Source organism: Artemia franciscana, chromosome 13, assembly GCF_032884065.1.
Source record: "Artemia franciscana chromosome 13, ASM3288406v1, whole genome shotgun sequence".
NCBI lineage: Eukaryota > Metazoa > Arthropoda > Branchiopoda > Anostraca > Artemiidae > Artemia > Artemia franciscana.
In genome coordinates, this window is record NC_088875.1 from 11596153 (window position 1) to 11619938 (window position 23786).

At 33.1% G+C, this 23786-nt stretch overlaps 1 protein-coding gene across 1 annotated transcript in view; it reads left to right on the plus strand.

Moving 5' to 3' along the window:
- LOC136034524 (mRNA (2'-O-methyladenosine-N(6)-)-methyltransferase-like) overlaps positions 1–22944 on the plus strand; it is a 53275-nt gene extending 30331 nt beyond the window's left edge. Inside the window, exons 7-12 of the mRNA XM_065715750.1 lie at positions 5801–6032; positions 8526–8667; positions 13451–13623; positions 17476–17747; positions 19586–19855; positions 22386–22944. Of these exons, the coding sequence (XP_065571822.1) occupies positions 5801–6032; positions 8526–8667; positions 13451–13623; positions 17476–17747; positions 19586–19855; positions 22386–22563 (1267 nt within the window). The 3' untranslated portion in view covers positions 22564–22944. The remainder of the gene's footprint in view (positions 1–5800; positions 6033–8525; positions 8668–13450; positions 13624–17475; positions 17748–19585; positions 19856–22385) is intronic.
- The last annotated feature ends 842 nt before the right edge of the window (positions 22945–23786 follow it).

Below are 23786 nucleotides of genomic sequence, written 5' to 3' on the forward strand. Positions count from 1 at the left end.
TTAATAATTTTCTGTTGGCTTGTGGGAGCAATTGTGTGCTAAAAAAGGTGCGTTTCCGTGAGTTTTTGGAAAAATTATTAACAAAAACTACAAGTAGAAACAATAGGGATTTTGTTTCCAAAGACAGTGGAATTTCAAACTCTAAATGAGTATTTTGGTCCCATGTCCCAGGGCCGTCTTCAGCATGATACAAATGAAAATATAAAATGTTACATTAAAACACGAACTTCAAATTACATTTTTTCTTGAACTTTGAAACAGTCATACCATCATGACTTCAGCGAAGTTCAACCAGGACTCTTCCAAACTCTAAATGAATATTTTGGTTCTATATCCAAGGCCCGTCCTCAGCACAACATAAACGAAAATATAAAAGAGAAACTTACATTGAAATACGAGCTTTAAAACTTTTTTTTTAACTTTTAAAACATGACTTCAACAAAGTTCAACCAGGTCTTCGGGAAAAAAGTTCCTATTGTTTCTACTTGTAATTAGTTGTTTATAATGGATAGATAGATGGATAGATAATTTTTTGTTTGCAACAATTACATAGATAGATATGACAAACCAGTTCACATGCCTGGTGGCATACTTTATCACTTACAATGTTACACTGTAAAAATAAACCTAAGAGGAGGTAATTAAAAAAAAGAAAGAAAGAAAAAAGGCTGGAGCACTGATAAAATAAAAACAAAAATAAACCATGCCAAAGTAAATAGTTCCTACTGCATCAACATAAACTAGATCTGCGTTGCATGGGCAACGTGGGGTGTTGCGGCAACCTTTGTTCGGCTTCGCCGAGTAAAGTGTTGCGAGAGTAAAACTTTGGTTTTGTTCCCTTGCTTCGATTAAACGCTGAAGCTGTTAATCTGTAATGATCTTAAAATAAATACTAGGTACACCAACTCGTAAAAGTTGTAAAACCCTCTTCGCTGAAGATGATTGTAGCCTAACAGCCGATTAGTACTGACCAGTCCCCTACAGGTCTTACCACTGGAACCAAATTGGTCTTGCCATCAAATACACCGGAAACAAATAATAGGTACACCAACTAGCAAAAGTTGCGAACCCCTCATTGCTGAAGATGATTATGAGCTAAACAGCCGATTATTGCTTAAAACTCCTCTATATGTCTCACAATTGCTGTCGGCCTATTTTTGGTTTCAGTGTGTACCTTACTACTGTAGTTGTCAACCCCTTTAAACTTTCAAATTGCTATATCTCATGAAGGAATTTTTCGACCAAAAAGTGGATGATCTATACTTTGATCAACTCATCAAGTGCTATTGACTGCCGTCGAAAAAAAATCTATCTGTCTTAGTTCAAAGTTGACTTTTTTGCCGTAGGCCAAGTTTCTAACGTCATCATTTAGAAAGTAGCAAAGGATAAACTCTAATTTCTTTAGCAATGAGAGAACTTTTAAAGTTTAAGAGGCACATCTGATATCATTTCTGTATCGGTCTATTTTTGGTTTCAGTGTATACCTTTTTAAACTTTCAAACTGGTATATCTGATGAAGGAATTTTTCTACCAAAAAATGGATGGGATATACTTTGATCAGCTCATCATGAGCTATCGATTGCTGTCAAAAAAAAAAATATTGGATTGGTAATCAGAAGTTCTAGTACCCTTTTTAGGATTCAAAGTGATCAGAGGGCACATACACCCACCACACCTAGTATTTTCCTAAAATATACCTAATAGGTAATGGCCATTCTTTTGCTAAAAACTTCAAAAAATGCTTATTCGATTGGAAATCGAAAGGGATTTTTTTAATAATCAAAAGTGATTTAAAGGCAACACCCCCCTCCCCCAACGGCTATCATCTAATCAAAATTTTGAGATAGTTATTTTGTTCGGTGTAGTCGAAATCTCTGAAAATTATGTCTTTGAGGATGACACCCTCCAGAGCCCTCAGCGCAAGGGCTATAAGCTATGCCCCGAGGGAATATAAGGTTTTTTAGGAAAAAATGGTCGTATAAACTCGGAAGGGGCCCACTTAATTAGAAATCGGATATTTTGGTTTTATTTTCTAAAAATGCATCTGATAAACATTTTGAGATAATCATTTATTCAAAAATAGTCCAAAGATCATATAATAAGGCCTTTGGGGTGGATAGAATCCCCTAGAGTCTGGGGGTGAGGGTTGTAAGTTTTTCCCCAGTGACATATAAGGTTTTTAAGGAAGGGGCGGTAATTTGAACTTCAGAAGAGGCTTATTTGAATTGAAACACATGGTTTTAGTTCCCGTTTAAAATTCAAACATGATGGAGAGCAACTAGCCCCCCTCTTGACATCCTCTTTTCCCAAAACACATTCAGTTGAAATTGTGAGATAGCCATCTCGTTGCTAATATTCCAAAAATCATATATCAATGTCTTCTACATCTTGATTGGTTATCAAAGACATTCGTTTTTTACATTAAGGTCTCGCAATTAAGACTACTATGTCTTGCACACCTAATGAATGGATTACGACCCCTGGGCATTTAAAGAGGAGAGCCTTAAAAAGTGCATGAGTGTGGAAACGATCCCCCAGAGCCCTGGACAAGGGTTGTAAGTTGTTCACCGGGGCATATAAAGTTTTTATGGAACAGGTAGTCGTATAAACTTTGGATTGAATGGAGCTCATTTGATCGGAAGTCGGAAGTTTTATTGCCCTTTTTATGAGTCCAAAGTGAATAGAGGGACGTCATCCCCCCAAGCCTATCATTCCCCAAAACATATCCGATCGAAATTTTAATTGAGCTATTTCGTGAAAGATCCAGTATTGGGGATTTAAATCTCTCCACAGTCGTCAGGACAAAGGCAGTTAGTTAGACAATTTGTTCATTGTTTACACATAGTATATGTTATTAAGAAAGGCATGCAAGTTTGAACTTTACTTTCCAAGAAGACGAAGGGTATTCAATTTGTATCTTAAAATTTTGATTGGATGTGTTTGGGGAAATAGTGGGCGTGTGAGGGTGGTTAGTTCCCCTCCAATCGCTTTTGGTTATTAAAAGAAGCAGTAGCCCCTTCAAATTCCAATTTAATGAACCCCTTTCGAAGTTTATACGACAACAAATGACCATCTCAAAATTCCTGTAAGTTGCATTTTTGGAAAATATGACGTGTGTGTGTGTGGAGGGATATCCACCCTTCAATCGCCCTGCATCTTAAAAAGGACACGAAAACTTCTAATTACCAATCCAATAAACCCCTCCGAACTTTACCCTATCACCCTTTCTATGAAAACCTTATATCTTTCAATTACCTTGAACAAAATGCCTTTCTCAAAATTTTGATTGAATGTGTTTGGGGAATGGTGGGTGTGGCAGGGGTTTTAGTTGTCCTCCAATCCCCTTTACTGTTTTAAAAAGTAGAGTTGAGAGAAAGAGTTAAACTTTAGCGTGAAGAATGGGGCGTTGAGGAGGGAACAGCCCCTTTCATATATGGAGTAATTTCTGTTCGTTTTAAGTTTTAATGTTGCTCCTTAATTTCAGTTAAAAAACTTGTTTTTTTATTTGATTGAACCTTAAATCCTCAAGACATCATTAACCGTCATTGTAGTGAAGATTTAACGCTCCTGTGCTATTGACCGATATGAAAATAGGGTGCCTCTTAACAAATATGGAAGAAGGAGCCTGTCGCTTTTCATTCTGGATTTTTCATTGTTTTCATTCTGGAATTGGATTATGTTATGAAGAAGCTTGTTTGGCTACCCCATCTTTGTACTATAAACCCTACTGGGGCAAAATTATTATAGCCAAGTATTACCCCCCCCCCATATTTTCTTATTAGCCACAGTATGGTAATAAAATTACTTGAGATAGAATTTGCCTGAGTTTTTTATCTAAATATATGTCCATATTCTACACTACTACTCACTGCGGCGCCAAGCCGCCCGCGGCGAACCCAGATACGCGCGCCCCTCCTCCATCCCAATCTATTTAAAGTTTCTATCTTTACATCCTCCCACCCCATTCGGAGACGACCTGCTTTTCTTCTTGCCAAAACTTCTTTGAAACACGCCCTGGGCCTTGGTTATTGTATTTTTAACATCTTTACTGCATCTACCGTTTTTACTAATCATACTACCTAGGGAAATGAAGCTGTCCACTTGATCGATCTTCAGTGCGATCTGCATGTTTAATAGAAAGTTTAAAACAATTTATTAACCCCCCCCCCTCCATTTTTCTATGAGAAGAAGATAGTTTGTATATACGAACAATACATTGCTATAAGTATAACCGACACAAAAAAATTTAATTGAGCAGTCGGGGCTTTGAAGTGCATTTATCAATAACGGGAATAAGATTTGCTTGAGGGGAGATGATTAGAAAATAGAGGAGATTTCAGAATAGTAATATACTGAGGAGGAGGAAGGTGTGTTCAATCAGCATTTGGCTGAGATAAAGGAGAGGAGTCTTGTAAACTGTGATTTTTCTGGATTTGTATTTAATCCTGAGTCTTAGGGGGAGGGGGTCTTTTAGGTGACTGTTCAGGGAAGGTTAGGGGACTTTTGCCCCAATCTAACCTCCCTAATCTCTAATCTTATCACTTAACCTTTGTTAGTTAGAAGACTTCTAGGAACACAATAGATCATTTTTATATCTTGGTGGCAGCATAGTAAAGGACGAACCACAGCCTATAATTACAGAACGACTAAAAATTCATTAAAAAAAAACAAAAAAACTCCAGTGACAAAAAAAGAGGCATTTGTGGCTGATTTAGGATTAGTAACTTTTTCCAATTAGTCTGTATAGTAAAGTATTATATTGAAAACAAATGTACATTAATTTTGAGAAAGAGATGGAAACTCATTCAAAATGACGTTGGATGCAAACGAAAAGTACACCATTACAATCATTGTCGTATCCCAATTAAAGTAACTTACAGCCCCCGCCCCCGCTACACTATTCACCTGGAGCATCCAGGCAAATCACTTTTGTATGGGTAGCACTGGTGCGTCCTCTGTTTTTCTTTTCTTTTTACAGCTTGTGGGGCTGTAGAACATCATTGAGAACCACTTTAAGCCCTGTTTAAGACAAAAAATATGAGAAAATCTAAAGTTGAAACATTACAACTTGAAATAAATAATTGGTTATTTACCATTAAAATATTTTTTATGAAATGTAGAAGTTGAAAAATGCTAGTTATTTTACAGAGAAATTATGAATGATCTACCAATGAAATTGATTAAGCTAAAATTTACCGGTGATGCCAGAAAACAGATGTCCAAATATTGTGAATCTGTCCACGTGAAGATTTTCTGTCCCCCCTCCTCCATACAACATCCTGGAGAAGACCCTGGGTCCAGCCATGATGACCTATGAACGAAAGTTGGGGTAATAGAATAACCTTCCGGCCTAAAATTTTAGAAAATTTGGATGATGTGTTCTAAAAATCATGAAAGATCTTTAATGTAGGCTGGCCTAAAAGAATTTTTTCTTAAATATAAACTAGTAAAAAAAAAATATATAAATTTTATTAATTAAAGATGAATTCCCACATTTGTAACGTAGATATCAATGTAAAGGTAAATCATTTTCGACTAATCATTTTTTGTTTCCTCTTTTTGCTAGTAGTTTTGATAGTCCAAAATAATGTCTAACAAACGCTTTATGTTGCTTGAGGACTCTGTTTTCCAACACTGTTGCATACTTTTCTTTTCTGAATATTCAAAATGTAAGGAAGGGTAAAGAAAGTAGAATTATGTTGCCAGTAGGCCAACCAGGTTAAAGTTAAGTAGCCTACTTGTGATGCCAGAAAACAGCTGTATGAAATGTAGAAGTTGAAAAATGCTTCTTCCTTTACAGAGAAATTATGAATGATCTACCAATGAAATTGATTAAGCCAAAATTTACCGGTGATGCCAGGAAACAGCTGTCCAAATATTGTGAAGCAGCGAAGTCGATGATCGATGCCCTTAACGCCACCTCTGAAAGTCGGAAAATCGTCAAGTGGAACGTTGAAGACACATTTCAATGGCTTAGGAAAACGGTTGGAGCGTCTTATGACGACTTTCAAGAAAGGCTTGCTCATTTAAAGGTGATTTTTTTTTATTATATTAATATACTTGCGTAGAGAAGGGGTGTAGATGGCGGGACCACCCTAACAAAAAAGGGTTTGTTAACCCCTCGGAAAAAGGGATCAAGAATTGGAATTTTTTTTAATTGCAATGATTTTGATGTTTGTATGTACAAAAACAATCCCAGTGTTCCAGAGCTTATGAAATTAATAGCAATAATTTAAATAAGCATAATTGTTGGGTTCTATTGACCATGGTTTGAACATCAAAATAAAATTAGAAAAAAAAAATAAATAAAAAATCTTGCGCATCCATAGAAACTCTGAAACTAACCAAAACTATGGCTAGTTTATGTTAATAGATAAATATTCCAAGAAATTTCTTGCTGTATAGGGATGAATTGCAGATTCTCAAGCTCAGAAGGCCAATAAACAAATAATTAATTCAAATAGATTTCAGTGAGTGCATATGAACATAATTCAATAATTGCAATTGTCCATTGAACGGCAAATAAAAAAAAATCAATTGTAACCATAGGGACGTAGCTCCAGCATTTTATTGGGGTGCAAGAGGGGTCCACATCTTGAGAATCAAGTGGCATGGGCTATATGATAATTTTTCTCCAAATTATTGGGGACCCCCTCCCCCCAGACCACGCCATTGTAATAAGCTTATTGAGCACGGTGAATATTTTGATATCTGAGGCAACTTCTTTTCAAGAAAAACTTCCAATTTGTTAATATCTATATATATATTTTGTTGTATTATGTTGATCTACTTGCATACAGAAGTAAAGTAGATGGAGTGACTATTCCATTGAAATTTATTTTAAGTGCCCCTTCCAAAAATAGATATTTCGGAAGAAAACGTTAAGGAGTTAGTACTGTTGCTGTTTAAGCTCAAAAATGCAATCTTTTATGTATCAGATGTGCCCTCCCACCGAGAAAAAGTTATGATATACCCAAATGTTTACATATATTTCGTTTTATTATATTGATATATCAAACAGTTTGTGGTAACGAACTGTAAGTGAGGAAAGACTTGGTCCAATAATAACCAAAACTCTAAAAAAGAAAAAAAAAGAAAAAGTTAACAATTAATACATCAAAAGAACTTGCCTTTTACGCAGATTCGAAATAAATAAAATTCATTAAATTTAATGTTACCTTTCAAAAAGTACGAGCCTGAGAAAATATGCCTGATCTTCAAAAAGAGAAGAATCACCCTCAGAAAGTCAAGCAACCTTATCCCTTAAGCTTTTATCACTTTTATACTTGGACTTTTGGACTTTTATATCAGATGCACCCTCCCACCGAGTAAAACTTATTATTTGCCCAAATATTTACACATATTTTGTTTTATTATGTTGATATATAAAACAGTTTGTGATAACGAACTGCAAGTAAGGAACAACTTGGTCTGATGATAACTGAGACTCTAAATAAATAGAATTGGGATAACGATTAATACATCAAAAGAACCTGCCTTTTTATGGGGATTTCAAATAGATAAAATTCATTAACTTCGATGGTACCCGTCAAAAGGTACGAGCCCGAGAAAATATGCCTGACCCTAGGAAAAGAGGCGAAACACCCCGAAAAAGTCAAGAAGTCTTAATCAAATTCACAGCATTCAGCACAGATTCAGCATATCAGAAAACCCTACTCTAAAGGTTTCAAGCTCCTGTCTACAAAATGCGACATTTTGTATTTTCTGCCAGAAGAAAGATCAAGGTGGAGTGTTTATTTGTGCTCATTTTTTTCCAGAAGCGATTGTACCGAAGTGATTCTGAACAGAAATTAAAAGTTCTTGTGGCTTTTTAAGTGACTTAAAGTTATTGGGTTGGAATAAGATGCGATTTTAAAGAATCTCCAAAAGAAGTTGGGTATTCTCCTTACTTCAGGTACGGGTAATATTTGTAGTTGGCTGGGTCACGCGAGTGTTTTTGAAGACTGTTTAGTCCTTGAACTGGACTATCTGCATGACACCATGTTCTGTGATGGTTTCGACATTTTACTTATTGAGCATATTATAGAAAAATGGCCTAATCTCCGATAAAACAATATATATATATATATATATATATATATATATATATATATATATATATATATATATATATATATATATATATATATATATATATATATATATATATATATATATATATATATATATATATATATATATATATATATATATATAATATATATATAATATATATAATATATATATATATATATATATATATATATATATATATATATATATATATATATATATATATATATATATATATATATATATATTCATATATATATATATCCGGAGTAATATCTAAAAATAGGAGTGTGCCCCCCTAATTTTCTGTGTGTTTCATATACTAGCACATTTTACGCACGTGGCTCCTTTCTTGTTTGGATCGCATCTTTGTATTAATTGCTAATAAAATTGCCAGTATGTATAGTTGCTGTTTTTATTGGTTACTGATTATTTTCTATCTATTCGTGAAGACCCAATTGACTCCTCACATAACAGCAGCAGCAAAAGCTTCTGTAGAAGGAATTTGTGTGAAAATCAACACCTTGTCTGCCGAATATGCCAAAAAGGTTATGGACCGAGAAAAAGCGTTTTTAAAAGAAAATGGAATTGAAGGTAAATATCTCGTGGGGCATTATCATTTTTATTCATTTATTTTGTCCTTTAATTTGTCGCTAATTTTTATTCATGGTGTCCCAAAAATAAGATTTGATCAATACAACAAATCACAAAACATTGAGCCAGAAATATTAGGCAACCGTCCACCCATAAGGCTCTAGGGCCAGGAATGCAGGGAGAACAGCACACAATTTCAACTTGGTTTAATGAAATATAGCTTATAGGTATAATACGGTATAATAAAACCCGACAATAATGGGGATTAAAGACCTAAAAATACATAAAAGAATATATAATACAAAAATTTTACCCTTGATAGAATATGGAGCAGAGATACGGGGTGGAAAAACGGTGCAGCAACTGGAGTTCCTTCAGCTCCAGTACTATAAAAGAATGTTTGGTCTACATCAGACAACTCATTCACAGATTCTGAAAGGTGATATGGGCCTGTTGTTTTTTTTTAAAGCTACGTAGGTATATTTTAATGTTTAGATTCAGGTTAAAGTTAACTAAGAGTAATGAAGATAGACTAGTAAGAGCGGCATATGATCAGATGTTGAAAAGTGGTTTAAAAACCTCGTGGCCATCCCAAATTAAATCATTACTAGAAAAAGCAGGAATGTCTTACTTATGGAATAATGGTCTTTGTTCTAGTGATATACCAACATGTTTAGAAAGCCAGGTACGATTTATATTAGAGAGTCAGGAAATTCAGCATTCGTAAGGGCTGGTTTTGGATTCTACTACTCTACAACATTATAATCAGGCAAAGCCTAGCTTTGAAGAGGAGGTTTATTATAAATTTAATTTACCGGCCATGATCCTATGTCGTTGGATTCAGCTTAGGGTGAATTGTCTTCCAATCCAGAACAGAAAAAAAATGTTTGACAAAAAAAAAATTATAGTTGGTCCTGATAGGTAGTATGTTTGTCCCCTTTGTAAAGATGAGGATGAAGACTTGGATCATTTTCTCCAGAAATGCCCGGCGCTCTTGGATTTACGGGAAATTTATTTGCATGGGATTAATTTGATGCTTCCAAGTATTCTGCAAAATAGTAACCCAACCACAATATTTCGAATGAGAGTGTATATAGATAAATCTTTAATAAGAAGAAAAATTTATATGATTAATTTCTTTTGTTGTTAGATTAGGCATTTTTGCATTGTATTCTGTTTTTGTGCGTGTTTGTAATTCATACTGTTGTTTAATTTCCTTGCTTGTTTGTTATTTACTTATATTTTTGTGTGTATATGGCCCATGGGCTTTTGAAATACACTTATCTATCTATCTATCTACGGTTTAATATATAATTAAAATCTAATATGTAGTATAAAAGTATCTTTGATGTTTTGTGTAGGGTGGGGGAGGAAAGAAACAAAAAACAGAGCACCACTTAGCGAAGGGTCTTGCGTTTTATTAGTAAAAAGTTATAATTATTGAGAATTTTAGTTTTCAGGAATTTTTTTATTCAAAATTTCAGTCTGCACACAGTAGGTTAGCCTGTACAATAGGCCAGCAAAAAGGTTAGCTTGTGACGATATTGCTGGCTAAGTAGGCCTGTTGAACTTCAGCTGGTGCAGGGCTGCGAAATTTTGGGCTCTTGCATAAGCCCTCATAAGGGGGACTTTAAGTTTGAAGGACTGGATGGGTAACTCTACCAAAAGTTTATGAGGGCGTTGACTATATGGATAAAAAATTCACTCTTGTTAAATTTATTCCTAAACTCTCTTATTGATCGTTAATGTTAGTATTGTTTTCGACTTCCTTACTAATCTAACAGAAGTGTTTTAAGAATTCCTAGCTTTTGTTGCTGGTATTTTTAAATGAAGCCAGGCTTAATAAAACTCATTTTAGATCATTTTATTTTGCTGATAATTTTATATCTTTCATAGACAAAAGGGTTGCTTTTTATGTTAACGAATAAGACTCGCTGACCCCTTGGCTGTCTAAGATGATAAATTAAAAAAAGAAAAGAAACAAAGAGATACGTGTATCTGATTATGGTGTTTTTCGACTTCTCCAATTGCTTGGAGTAGTTTAGGGCGACTAATGAAAAGAGGGCTATTTAAGATACCTAGTATATCTAGAAACTTCAATGCCAGATGAAAAACTGCCAAATGTTAGATGACATTAATGATTTTTCCGATGGCCAGTCTCACCTTTTACCAGTTCTCCATACTATTTAAAGGTAAACGTGTCATGGAAACTGTTCCATGAGAATGAAAGTTCTTAAGCTGAACTGGCCAGACAATGACGACAAGCAACAAAGAGAGATAAAACTCCACAAAAAAAACCTCAAACGAGACTACGGCCAGTAGAGAGAAAAGAGATGAAAGACTAAAATAACGCGGATATTTTGTCTGTATCTAAACTAGGCGTCCTCAGCACAAGATAAAAAGAAAAAAAAACACTAAACTAAAAAAAATAAAAAGAATAAAACCAACACCAAATACAATTGTCGCTACTGATCCACGTAGGGAAAAGAAGCTATTAGAGTTACTTCAATGAGAACATCAAAGCAACTGAGGAAAAATTATGAAAATTGAAAGTAAGTTAACTATTCTGTTGCGAAACAAAATTCTTTGTTGCTGTCTCCATGAGAATGAGAATGAAAGTATTTTCCGTATTGCCAAAATTGATTCGCTTTAAACTGCTTAGGTTCTCTTCAAAGTTCAAAATACAAATTTTCGTCGACAGATAAAGTTAAAATTGAACGAACCTTGGCATTGTTGTACTTACTGAATATTATAAAACTTTGCTGAACAATATTACAACCTAGCTCGACCTTATAAATGAAAATAAAAGGGAATTTTCAAAATCGGATCCCCAATTGATGCCCCTGCTTGGTGCTGGATAGTCATTGAAGGGTACACCCCATTCAAGTACAAATCTGTAGGGAAATTATTTTTGTCCCTTGTTCATTTGCTTCTTTTACCAAAAAAAAAAAATTGGTTTATGTTACTACTTGATTCTTTTATTACTATTTCTTCCATTTCCCTAGTATATTTTCTTTGCTTTCCTTTAGAGAATTAGATGTAAATCTTCTTTATATTCCTGTAGTATATAGTATATATTCTGTGTTTTTCTATAGAGGATTAGGTGATAATGGCACTTATTGAAATAGAATTTACTCGCTTTCCATGTATTCTTATTTATCTATAGAGCACATATAAGAAGTAATTCGAGAACTGAAGTAGTAATTCGGTTGTTGAGATAAGGATTGGGGTTCTAGTAGAACTTCCTACTATGCATTTGGCATTTTTTTGGGAGCTACATTTTTTTTTTTTTTTTTTTTTTTTTTTTTTTTTTTTTTTTTTTTTTTTTTTTTTTTTTTTTTTTTTGTGAGTAAGTAAAAACAGGAGGGTTTGGACTAGAAATGTTACTAGTATAATCTTTTTCTAGCCCCTCTAGTTTTCATTTAAGTATTTTATCTTTGTTTTATCTTTTTGTCTGAAACACCCAAGATTCAACTAAACGTGTAAAAAAAAATGTTTTGTAAAACCTAAGGATGCTCGAGAATACCTGATTACATTTTTGATTTCAGCGTATAAAGCTTGAAATAGGAAACTTTTCTATAATTGGAAACAATTAACAATTTAAGTTGCTCAAATTTCCCAGGAAAAGGAAAGGAAAATGATAACTATTATTAACCCGTAACGACAATAAAACATTGGTGATGTTTCAAGAATTACTCAATCCTAATGCAACCCAACCACCATTTAACCCGACACTGTTTGACTTAACCCCCATTCAAAGTAGCCCCATTCAGCTGAATCCTCCTCAAATCAAGATACGTTTCTTTTTTTCAAATTCTTTCTTTCTTTCTTACTATTCTTTCTTTCTTTCTATCCTTTCTTGTAATCTTTTCTTTCTTTCTTTCTCTTTCTGAAATTCTTTTTTTCTTACTATTGTGTATTCCTAGACTACGTCAGATTAAAATTCAAGCCTGCCTAAAGAAAAAGTTACTTCGAATTTTGGAGCCAAAGACCAAATTCAACGGCCCCTCTCCCCTCCCTCCCAATTCAAGCATTTAAAAATAAGCTATTATAATATTTGAGCGACCAAAGTGAGGAGCAAATTTTTAGCTTCTAATCTGCACTAGATCAATTTTATTCTTTGGCATTGGGTTTAGTTGAGTCAAATAGATCGTGATTTAAATGGCGATTGAGTTACACAAAGTTTCAGTTTAAGGTTGGGGGCTGAGTTAAACGGGGGTTGAGCTTAAGGGTGCTGATATAAATAAGGGTTTGTTTAAACAGAGGTTGAATTGCATGGGGGTTGAGTTAAACGGAGGTTCGATACGAGGGTTTAGTTAAATAGATTTAGTCGTACAGGGTTGAGTTAAGTGGGGATTCCGCTTCACGGACGCCAGGGAATACCAAATTTTATGGATTGGGGCGGTTCCTTTCAGAATTTCTAAGGCAGATAAATTTGGTGCTACTCATCCAGGTTGAACCACTCAGATTATATTACCCCTGTGTGTCTACTTACACACCTAAAGTAGGTCCAAAGACCCCCTCCCATGCCTGAAAAATTCAAAACTATTTGTAAAAGTTATTTTTTTTTTTTAAAGTTTACCTTCATCTCTTAGCATATGAAACATCTTCTTCGAGCCCTGCCTTCTAAAAGTCGGAATTTGCTGTAATTATGCGGGTGGAACATTTATTATACGTTTTTTATTCAGCTTTAGTGGAAGTCAATTTAGGTTTGTTAAAAGTTCGCTTTGGTTTGATTTTTTTTCTAGAATTTTTTTTTTATAGAAAAGAGCTTATCTTTCAGAATTTCCACTGCAAAATTTGCAAGGCAGAAGGGTTTGGTGCTATTCAGCCCGTTTGAACTACCCACTTATACCTCAGCAGCCAATTGTCGAATACTTCATTGATAGAGATCAAACCCTTCTTCGATACAAAGGTGATGCAGTGCGGGTTAACTCTATGTTTATGCAGAAATTGGTAAGTTCTTTCTAATGAGTTAATCCCATGAAAACGGCTTTAGCATGAGTAAAATGATTTAAATATTTAATAAAGAAAAAGGAAAACAACAGAACGTTTTATCTTGAAGAAAAAGGAAAACAACGGAACGTTTTATCTTGAAGAAAAAGGAAAACAACGGAACGTTTTATCTTGAAATCTATCTTCGCTAAAAACAAGCATTAGTTTTTGAAGATTTAATAGAGATAAAAACTTCTTCCACACAAGAGCATTATTGTACAAATTGACTCCTCGTTTATAAGTACATCAGTATCACGTGCAAGACCATATCCAGGGTTTAGGGAGGGGGGCTTAGGGGTTTTGACCCCTCCCCCAAATATCCTGAATATGGCCCTGTTCATATAGATTGTCCCCGTAAGCTTTATTCTTATAGGAGGGGGGACGGGCCTGAAAAAAAGTTAACATGGGGAGAAAATATGGAATTCATTGAATGTGTGTTGTTGCGCATTGTTTTGGTTAGAATTAATCTTTGTTTTATGCCCGGAAAGAGTGAATAACACCATCCTCCCTCTTGCGTCCCAACTCCTTTTTATTTCGGTATACAAAATGAATATTCCATATTTTTCATTTATTCCAAATACTTACTTGATGTTGGTCAAATTTTTCTTCGAACCTTAAGTCTCTTTATTTTCTTTTTTCTCTATCAAGGTCCTTTATCATCATTTTGGTGACTTGGGTATTCTTACTTTGTTTTATTTTATTTTTTCCTTTTTTTTCATTCATGGTAACATTCTTGTATTATGGAATTTAAAAATTGGCTGCTTTTTCAGAATAATTTTTCTTATGAAGAATTGGTGAAGGCTCGGTGAAGGCACTTCGGCCTTTCCACGATGGTATGCTGTTTGATGCAATATTTAAGCTAAAATTTCTATCTTTTGAAAATATAAGCTAACCTATGAAGCTTTTGGTTGGACGTTTTCTCTCTGAGCAGCACCAATTAAAAGTAATCCCTATTTTGACCTACCCTAAGCCGAGTAGATAGCACCCTGGACTTACAATCTGATGTCTTTTAGGATGCGGGTTCAAATCTTGGCGGTGCCAAACCCATGTCCTGGCTTGGGGGGGGGAGGTTAATGGTGTAACTCTAAGCTCATTCACATGGGTCATAGAAGAAATGGGCTTAGAGGCCTGAGCCTTTGTCCAGGTGGGGTCAGCCCCGCCATTAAGCAAGCAACCCCTGTTTCCCCATCTAATGTAAGAATACTAAAGTAATACCCAAGTATGACTTCAATCGATAAAAAATTCAAATTAAGAATATAAAAACTGTAAAGACATTCCTATTTAATTTTGCTTTTCTTTATTTTAAGTATCTAAACTCTTTTTAAACTCAAAATTCTTTTTAATTTTTTTTTGTAAACTCGAAATTCTTTTTAAACTGTATGTTTTAAAGGTATATGTGTATGTAAAAAAATTAAATGTATGCGTAAAGAAATATGTAAGAATATATATACACACAGCTGTATCAGCTCCTATAATTCTATAAATTCTAAAATTCTACTTTAAAGAATTTTAAAATTCTATTCTATAGATAGTAAAATTCTAAAATTCTCGGAACTCTAAAATTCTAGAGTACACGCATATGAGCTACTAGTAACCTCAAAGAAATGTTGGACTGATTGTAGCGATTCTAGCGACCTGGTGATCCATGATGCCAGAAGGTCGATGCAGATGCACGAGTTCCTATATACATATTATTACATATAATCAAAAACTCTAAATTACATACATAGGAGTCGCTAGTAACTCCAGTGAAATGTGGGAGTGATTTAAGTTATTCTAGTGATCCCAGCGGGAGATTCAATGGAATCATTTAGCAAAACCTCAACTACATGTCGGAAATCAAGTTTGTTTATAGTTTTCCACTTAGCTATATCTGAAATGCTTTCAGTGGATCTTTAAAGTGTAATTCAACCAGATTTGAATATTAATCATGTTTACAAGCTCTTTTCGAAGCTTTAGAAAAAAGTTTCTAGAGAAAACGTTTTCTTTAAATAGTATAATTTAATTTAGCTAATTTGTTGTTTGGTTTTTTTGTTATGTAAATTTCCTATGGCCCACGGGCTTTTTCTGGAATAAATTATTATTATTATTATTATACAAATAATGGCTAATTCATATATATATATATATATATATATATATATATATATATATATATATATATATATATATATATATATATATACATATATATATATATATATATATATATATATATATATATATATATATATATATATATATATATATATATATATATATATATATATATATATATATATATATATATATATAAAAGAAGCTCAGTTCTCAAAGTAATCTATAAATAGTAATGCAGTACGACCAGTTCTATCTTTATGCTGGAAATTGCGGAGTATTGATCCCTAAAAATGAGATTTAGGAAAACAATTAATTAGGAATTAGTGCAAAAAAAACCCGACATGCTCACTTTTGCCTTTTTTCGAATGGATATAAATTTAAATAAAAGAGAGAATTTTGTTTAATTCGAAGTAAGCGAGGTTTGTCCTTTCACTGTTTGCTATTTCTCTGTCTGGCTAATTGTATATCTAATTAACATATCTGTATGTATATATCTTATAAGTGTATTTATTTTTTATGTTTTAAATTTTATCTTAAATTTAATTTTATGTATTAAATTTTAAATTTTATCTTAAATTTAATTCTATGTATTAAATTTTTAATTTAATACTTTATTTAATTTAATACACTTTAATTATGTATTAATTTTATGTACTAATATTTAATTTTATATTAAGTTTTATGTTTTAAATAAGATGTGAAAGCTGTTAACTGTCAGCTTTTTCAAATTGTGTTTTAGTAGACTGTCATATTTTCACATTTTCCTTTGTAAGGGATCGAATTTTTTTCTTGTTAGTCTTTCCCGTTTTTACTAATTTTCTTCCATATCATTTACGTTTATCCCACTTCTCTCCGGTTTCTGAATTACATTTTTCTCCTGGTCTCTAAACGAAGTTACTATTGAAAAAGCTTTTTGGGTTATTTTAAACATAAACCCTGCAACAACAAACGACTGATCTTCCCCTCTTAGCCCAGTGTTGGAAAAAACCTGCCAAGAATTTTTTCAGGTTAGATCATGTTAAGTTGGGTGTTTTCAGGCTGCAATTTGTTTATGAGTCAGTGAGAGCCAAGTTGGACTTTCTGGGATAAGAACCGCAACCTATAAAAAAAAGCAGCAGAAATATTGGCTAGAAATATAAACAACACGAGGAGTTGAATTATAAGAACAAACTAAAAGGGAATAAGAAAAAAAATGTGATTCAGAAACCGGATGAAGGGAGAGAAGTGGGATTCTGCTTTTTGGCCATCCTTTCGTTCTGTTCTTAGATGTTCACCAACACGAAACTTGGATGCGAGAAAATATTGAGGCTCCTCGACTTGCTTCTAGTAGATCTTCTTTTTCTCTTGTTTTTAGAGTTTTTTTTTTATTGAGAGAGAGAATTTATTTAAAAAAAAAACACAAAATAATACAAAAAAAAGAAAATTTGCCAAAAAGCCTTATGGCTTGTGCGGCCAATGGGCTTGTCAATGTGGGTTTATCCCACTTCTCTCCCTTTATCCGGTTTCTGAATGGTATTTTTTTTTCTTATTCCCTTTTAGCTTGTTTTTGTAATTTAACTCCTCGTGTTGTTCATATTTCTATTTTAAAAACAAGTTGTTTTTTCTCAAGGTACAAAATTAATATTTATGTAGATCCTATATTATCCTGAGAAAGACAATACCAATCATAAATATTTCATTAGAGGAATCATAGTATCAAATATTTCTTTGCAGGAACAATTGTATCGCTTCAACTCCCCTGAAGATCGAAAATTCGACTATTTTCTCCCTCGAGTCTGGTGTCTTCTAAAGCGGTACAACACATTTTTTGGCTTAAATCCAAATGAAGGGCAAAGTACACAAGGTGCCCTTCCGGTCACAGTTTTTGAGTGTTTAAATAAACATTTCGGTGTGACGTTTGAGTGTTTTGCTTCCCCTATGAACTCTTATTTCAAACAGTATTGCTCTGCTTTCCCAGATACGGATGGTTATTTTGGCTCACGAGGGTAAGTGCCTCTTTTTCCAGATCGCCAAAGATTATCCTTTTTGGTCAACCGTCTAGGGCTAAACAGGAAGCAGGTTGACCGTGGGAGGATGTCGTAAGAAAGATTTAAGGTAAATGGGAATTTCTATATATTCCTCATTTCTATGAGGAATATGTATGAGGAGCTATGACAAATCTTGCTCCGCGAATCCAAATAATGGGTAAAGTTTGTTATAAAAGAGTTTTATAACAAGTTTGTTATAAAAGTTTGCCATATATTTTCGTATTTAAATTCACGTACATTTATTTTATTTATTTATTTTGTGATGTCTTTTTGAAAGCCGATCAATCACGTTATTCTTTACTTCTCAAGAGAAAATAGCCCCACCTTCTTAAAATTAAATATAAAAAAACTCTTTTTTCAACATTAAAACTCAAAACAAACATAAATTACTCCGTATACGAAGGGTTGCCCCCTCCTCAATACCTTGCTCTTTATGCCAAAGCTGTTAGCACTTTAAAAGAAAAGTTTCCTATTTTAATTAAAGGCCCCCCCCTCCCTGTGTTTCAGTAGCCGTTCTTAAAAAACTAGGACAAACAGTCAAACTTTAGCGTAAAGAGCAAGGTATTGAGTTAATTTTTAATGAGTAGAGAGTTTTTTTTGTGTTTACAAGTAAACCCTCTGTCTATTAAAGTTTTAAATTTCAAATTTAATTTTGAAACTAAGTGTCAGATACGAACGAATCAAATCCATCCCATATTCTAGTTCTTATATATAGAATTTTGTTTTTCATGTGAAATGTGCTATTTTGTGACAAGTCCACAGCTGTAAATCTCACTAAAAGGACAATATATCTGTATCGGGCTCATTTTCATATTTATTCATTCCCCAAACTAGGACTATGATATTACAGTACTATTTATACTTTCCCTTAGGCCGTGTTCACAGTAGTACTTAGCTGGACATCTGTTTTCAGCCATCATCACTATAGACCAATCCTGTAAACGAGAAAGTAAATTGTGAGTGGTCGAAAATGCTTATAGCTAGACACTAATGTCTAGCTAAGCATGCATGTGAATTGGACTTTAGAGAATGGTCTAAATGGCTATGTGGTTACGTGACGAAATTACACGTAACTAGTTACCTATTAAATCCAATATTTAAGTAAATATTTAAAATTAAAAAATGTTAAATTTTTTGAATATTTAAAATTTAAAATGTTAAATATTAAAAAATATTTAAGTGGATAAAAGTAAATAACCTATGGAATAAATAATGAAAATAAGAATAACTACAAATAAAATAAAAAGTAAATCTACTGTAAATGAATAAAAATAAATAACCTATGGAATAAATAATAAAAATAATTACAAATAAAGTAAATAGTAAATATGCTATAAATAGATAATAATAAATCACCTATAGAATAAATAATAATAATAAAAATAACTGAAATAAAAATAATTATGGATAAATAAAAATAAAATAAAATAATAATAAGAAAAGCAGTCTCTATCACTCGGCAATTCTTAACTCTCTTTTGAAGCCCATAACAAGCAAAGCTTCTTGGGCCGAATATCTTTTTTACGTATGTAATAGTATTTTAGTATTAATAAAATGAATGAAGTAATTTTCACTGTGTTTTTAAATCCGAAAAAAAGATGCGAGAATTTTTTTTTGCAAACCATTCAACATAACTTGAAAAACTGGATATAGATAAAATCCGAACTAAATGTGACACAGGAGGCATGTACGTGGAGGACAAAAATAACTGATATAATTATTTGAAAATAGTACTTGAACCGTCAAAGTCTTGGTACCGTTAGATATCTGATATCTTATTAACATTTTTTTTCCAGGTCATTTTTAGATTTTAAGCCAATATCTGGATCCTTTGAAGCCAATCCTCCATTTTGTGAAGAATTAATGAATGCAGCTGTGACCCATATGGAACATTTATTAGCCAATTCTCCTGAGCCACTCTCTTTTGTTATTTTTGTTCCAGAGTGGAGGGATCCTCCCCCACCTATCTTAAAACGACTGGAAGAGTCGCCTTGGAGAAGGAGGCAAGTGGTGGTACCCCAGTATGAACATGAATATAGACATGGATTTCAGCATATTCTTCCTAAGTATGCCTTTCCTCTCTTTTTTGAATTAATTCTACATCAGTTTCTTAGGCACGTTTGAGGCACATCAACCCGAAAAAATGGTATAAGTTCATTATATAATAGAATATGTGTATGTTTAATCACCTCTTTCTGGGTGTTATAGTGTTCTAGGCACGAATGTGATCACTTCGTACCAGTTGCGTCAATCCCCTCCCCAGTCGTGAGGGGAGGGGAGGAAGGCAAGGGAGTATGTGCTCTCCTAGATTTTTTGTTCTCCCCCTCCCCATGGATTTTGAGAAAATACCTTTTTTGAGGTATTTTCATTTGAAAAAGGCTTTTTTAGTATTTTCTTTAACGAATTTAAAAAAAAAGTAACCTCCTCGTCTCCATCTTAGGCCTTAGGCCCACTAGTGCCTCCAGAGGCAAATAGGGGATCAAGAAGGAGCTGTCAGTCTTCCCGATGGTTTACTGCTGCAAGACTGTCCTCCCATTGAGGTTCGATTAAAAGTTGCGCAGATCGGTCGTAAAAGTTGCGCAGACTTTTTCGGTCCTATACTTTTGTTGCAGGGTGTTTATGGGTCTGCTTCGCAGCGTGAGCCTGTTGGCTGCCAGTGGCGAACTGCATTGTATTGTCAGAGATGGTCCATGCGTAGTACCTGGCCAAATTATATCCATCTGTAAACTATACAGTTTTTTTTTAATTAAAGGAATGGCTACAAAATAAAGACATGTTGGAGGTTTCCTGTGGTCATCCTAAGTCGAAACCGAATCTCTAAAACCCAAGTGAAAAAGGCGTGGTTTCAGTCACACTTTAAGTAAGATCGTGGCTAGGTAGTTTTTTTTTAAGTTGTTGTAAGAATTACACCGTGGAGTAATGCTGTAGTTTTAGGAGCATGGAATAAACAAGGACGTTAAAATTATGGCATTAATTAATTTTCACAATGCATATGTAGGACTATTTGTCTGGTATTAACTGAAGGGCTGTCTAAAAACCCTACAGTGAAGCACATACGTGTAGGATACGTGAAGGATAACTACTGTAATATATTTTATATTAATATATTATAATGTATTTTTAAATATTGTAAATATAAAATTATTTAATAAATATTAATTAAAAATATTTAAAAAAAATTAGTGGTCAATAATAATATTATATTCAATATATTTTAAATATTTAAAAAATAAATATTTTAAAAATATTTAAAAAAAATAGTGGTCAATATTATTTTGCCAAATTATTTGCTAAATAATTCAATATTATTTGCCAAAATTAGTGGTCGATAATAATATTATATTCAATATATTTTAAATATTTAAAAAATAAATATTTTAAAAATATTTAAAAAAATTAGTGGTCAATATTATTTTACGTGGGAAAAGAAACTAATTGAAACATCCAAACTACTAGGGTAGAGCCTACCAAACATACTAGGGTTGAGCCAGTTTTGTTTTATTCTTTTTCTTTTATTTTTCTTAACAAAGAAAAGAACGTGTATTGAAAGAAAAAAATTCTTGGGTTTTATATATGTCTTCTTTAAGCTATTTTTTTTTACCCGTTGATAAAAGACTCTGGTTGTAAAGCCGAAATATTCGGAATTTTATTATTATTTGTATATAAGTACTTTTTTTTTATTTCACTGTCTTATTAAAAAAAAATCACTGTTTTTTAATGTATATTCCCTTCAATTACTGAATGTAAGAGGATATTCAAAATTGTAGGTTCTTACCGAATATGACATTTTTTTTCAGATAAGGAATTAAGATCAGCTTTGTTGTGAGTCAGCAGTGTGAGTAAGCGTATGAGTCAGCTTTGTTGTGAGTAAGAGCCTAAAAGGGGAAGGGGTACAGTCATACTTTAGAGTTTTCATCATATAAGAGTATGAGTCTGATCTGATCCCAATAAGGTGTTAATAATCCCACCTTTCTGTAAAAAAATCTACTTTGGGGAGGTGGGTTGGAAAGGCCCTGACAGTCTGGTAAACAAAAAAGAAATAATAAAGAATGAAAACAGAATAAAGGAATAATAAAGAACAAAAACAAAAATCATAGGCAGTGCAATAGTAAGAACGAACAGATATTACCAAAACGAATAGAAATTAAAATAAATAGCCGAGTCAAACTCGAAATGAGCAGAAATCAGCATGAGTAGGGCTAAAATCCCCTATGCCTTCCCAAGGCCACTTTACTGAAAAAAAATGCAAATGAATTTGCATTGTTAGTTTAATATACATATGCTGATATTTTTTCCTTAGAATGATAATAATATTTGATTTACTAAAGCTATAAAATTGAAAACATTTATATGTATTTTTAATATACTGTAATTATATATCGTTTTGTTTTATTTATATATCGATGCTGACGTATGGTAGTTTTATGCTTGGTTATATTTTATTTTTGCTCATTTTTGGTTTAATGGAGTTCTTTACTTGTCTTTGAAAAACTTATTTTGTGGAAAAAGTTATTTTTATTGATAACATAAAAAAGAATAAAAAGAATGAAGAACGTTAGTTTACTTTTAAAAGTAAACTTTACTAATTTTTTTAAGGACTGAAGTAAACATTCGTGCTGCTCATGGGACAGTTATAGTGTGGCTTCAAAATCAACCAGGATATCAAAAATGGGGTCCATCTGAAGAACGAGTTGATGCCCTTTTGGATGCATATCGCCCTGGTCGTGAACGGGAAAGGGACAAACAAGAAATGCTTTCTCCGAAAAGGCCTTAGAACAAGTTCCAAGCGTATTTCTAAGGTTAATTACTCCCATAGGATTTTTACTAATTCAGGGGGAAGCTGCATAATCTTTCGTATAGCAAGTTATTAAGATGCATGGTAAATTTTTCTAATGTTCTGAGAGTGTTAGCTGAAAGACTTGTTGATTCAACGCCTATATGAATGGATTCTTACTCATATATCACTTAGGAATAAATAGCGTTATAGCGTTGTGCTCCAAACCAAATGGTGTATCTGATATTTGTTTTCGGCTGTAGTTGTTGCCTCTGTTAAGAGTCCATTTTTATCTTATGTTTGCAGTAGTCCTTTCCACAAATTCAAATTTGTAATTGACAGTACCCTTCAAGAAGAAGCAGAAATTAATCCAATTATTACAAAATGTAATGAAAAAAAAATTATGGTTGAGAGTATGACATAATAACTAGTATGATAATATAACTATATATGTAATTATACGTAAAAATAAATAATATGATATTATATAGCAGTAATATAATAATGTAAAATAATACAATTTCAACTCTACAAAGATAGTGGTCTCTTTGGTTTTTGTTAAAGTTCCAATGGAATATTTTGGTCTTTTCTTCTAATGTTATTACCTCCTTCTCAGAAACGTTTGCTATAAATAGGCTTTTGTGAAATAGATCATTGTAGAAGCATATTTTGCTGCATACATGATAGGAGGGATTGACCCTGATTGTCCATCCTAGAGATTGACGTCAGTTCATCTAGGTCAAATAATTCATGAAAAAATTCCATCTACTTCAGACAAAAATATAGACATATCTTGTAGCTACTTTATGTTGTGAGTTTTTTTTTCGTATTTAGATTGTATGACAGCAGCTCACGTTGATAAGGCTATCATCAAAGAGTATGGATAACGTAGAAGAGCGAGAATCGGCACTAGTGTCGACAAAAAACTATCAATGCCATCTAGCATTCGGCGACACTCAGCACATTTTCAAGTTTTAGGATTGTTTTTTTTTTCAGGAACTATGATTAGACTCTTTTTTACGCTAATTTTATCAGTTACACTAATTAAATTAATCATTCTTATTATTACACTGGAAAAGATGTCGCCAAACGCTAAATGGTGTTGATAGTTTAATAGTCGACGCTAGCGCCAGTTTCAGCTTTTATGAGTTACCCATACTCTTTGGTTGGTAATCGTATTTTTTGCTGTCATGAAGAACTGTCAAATGTCATATACACTCTTT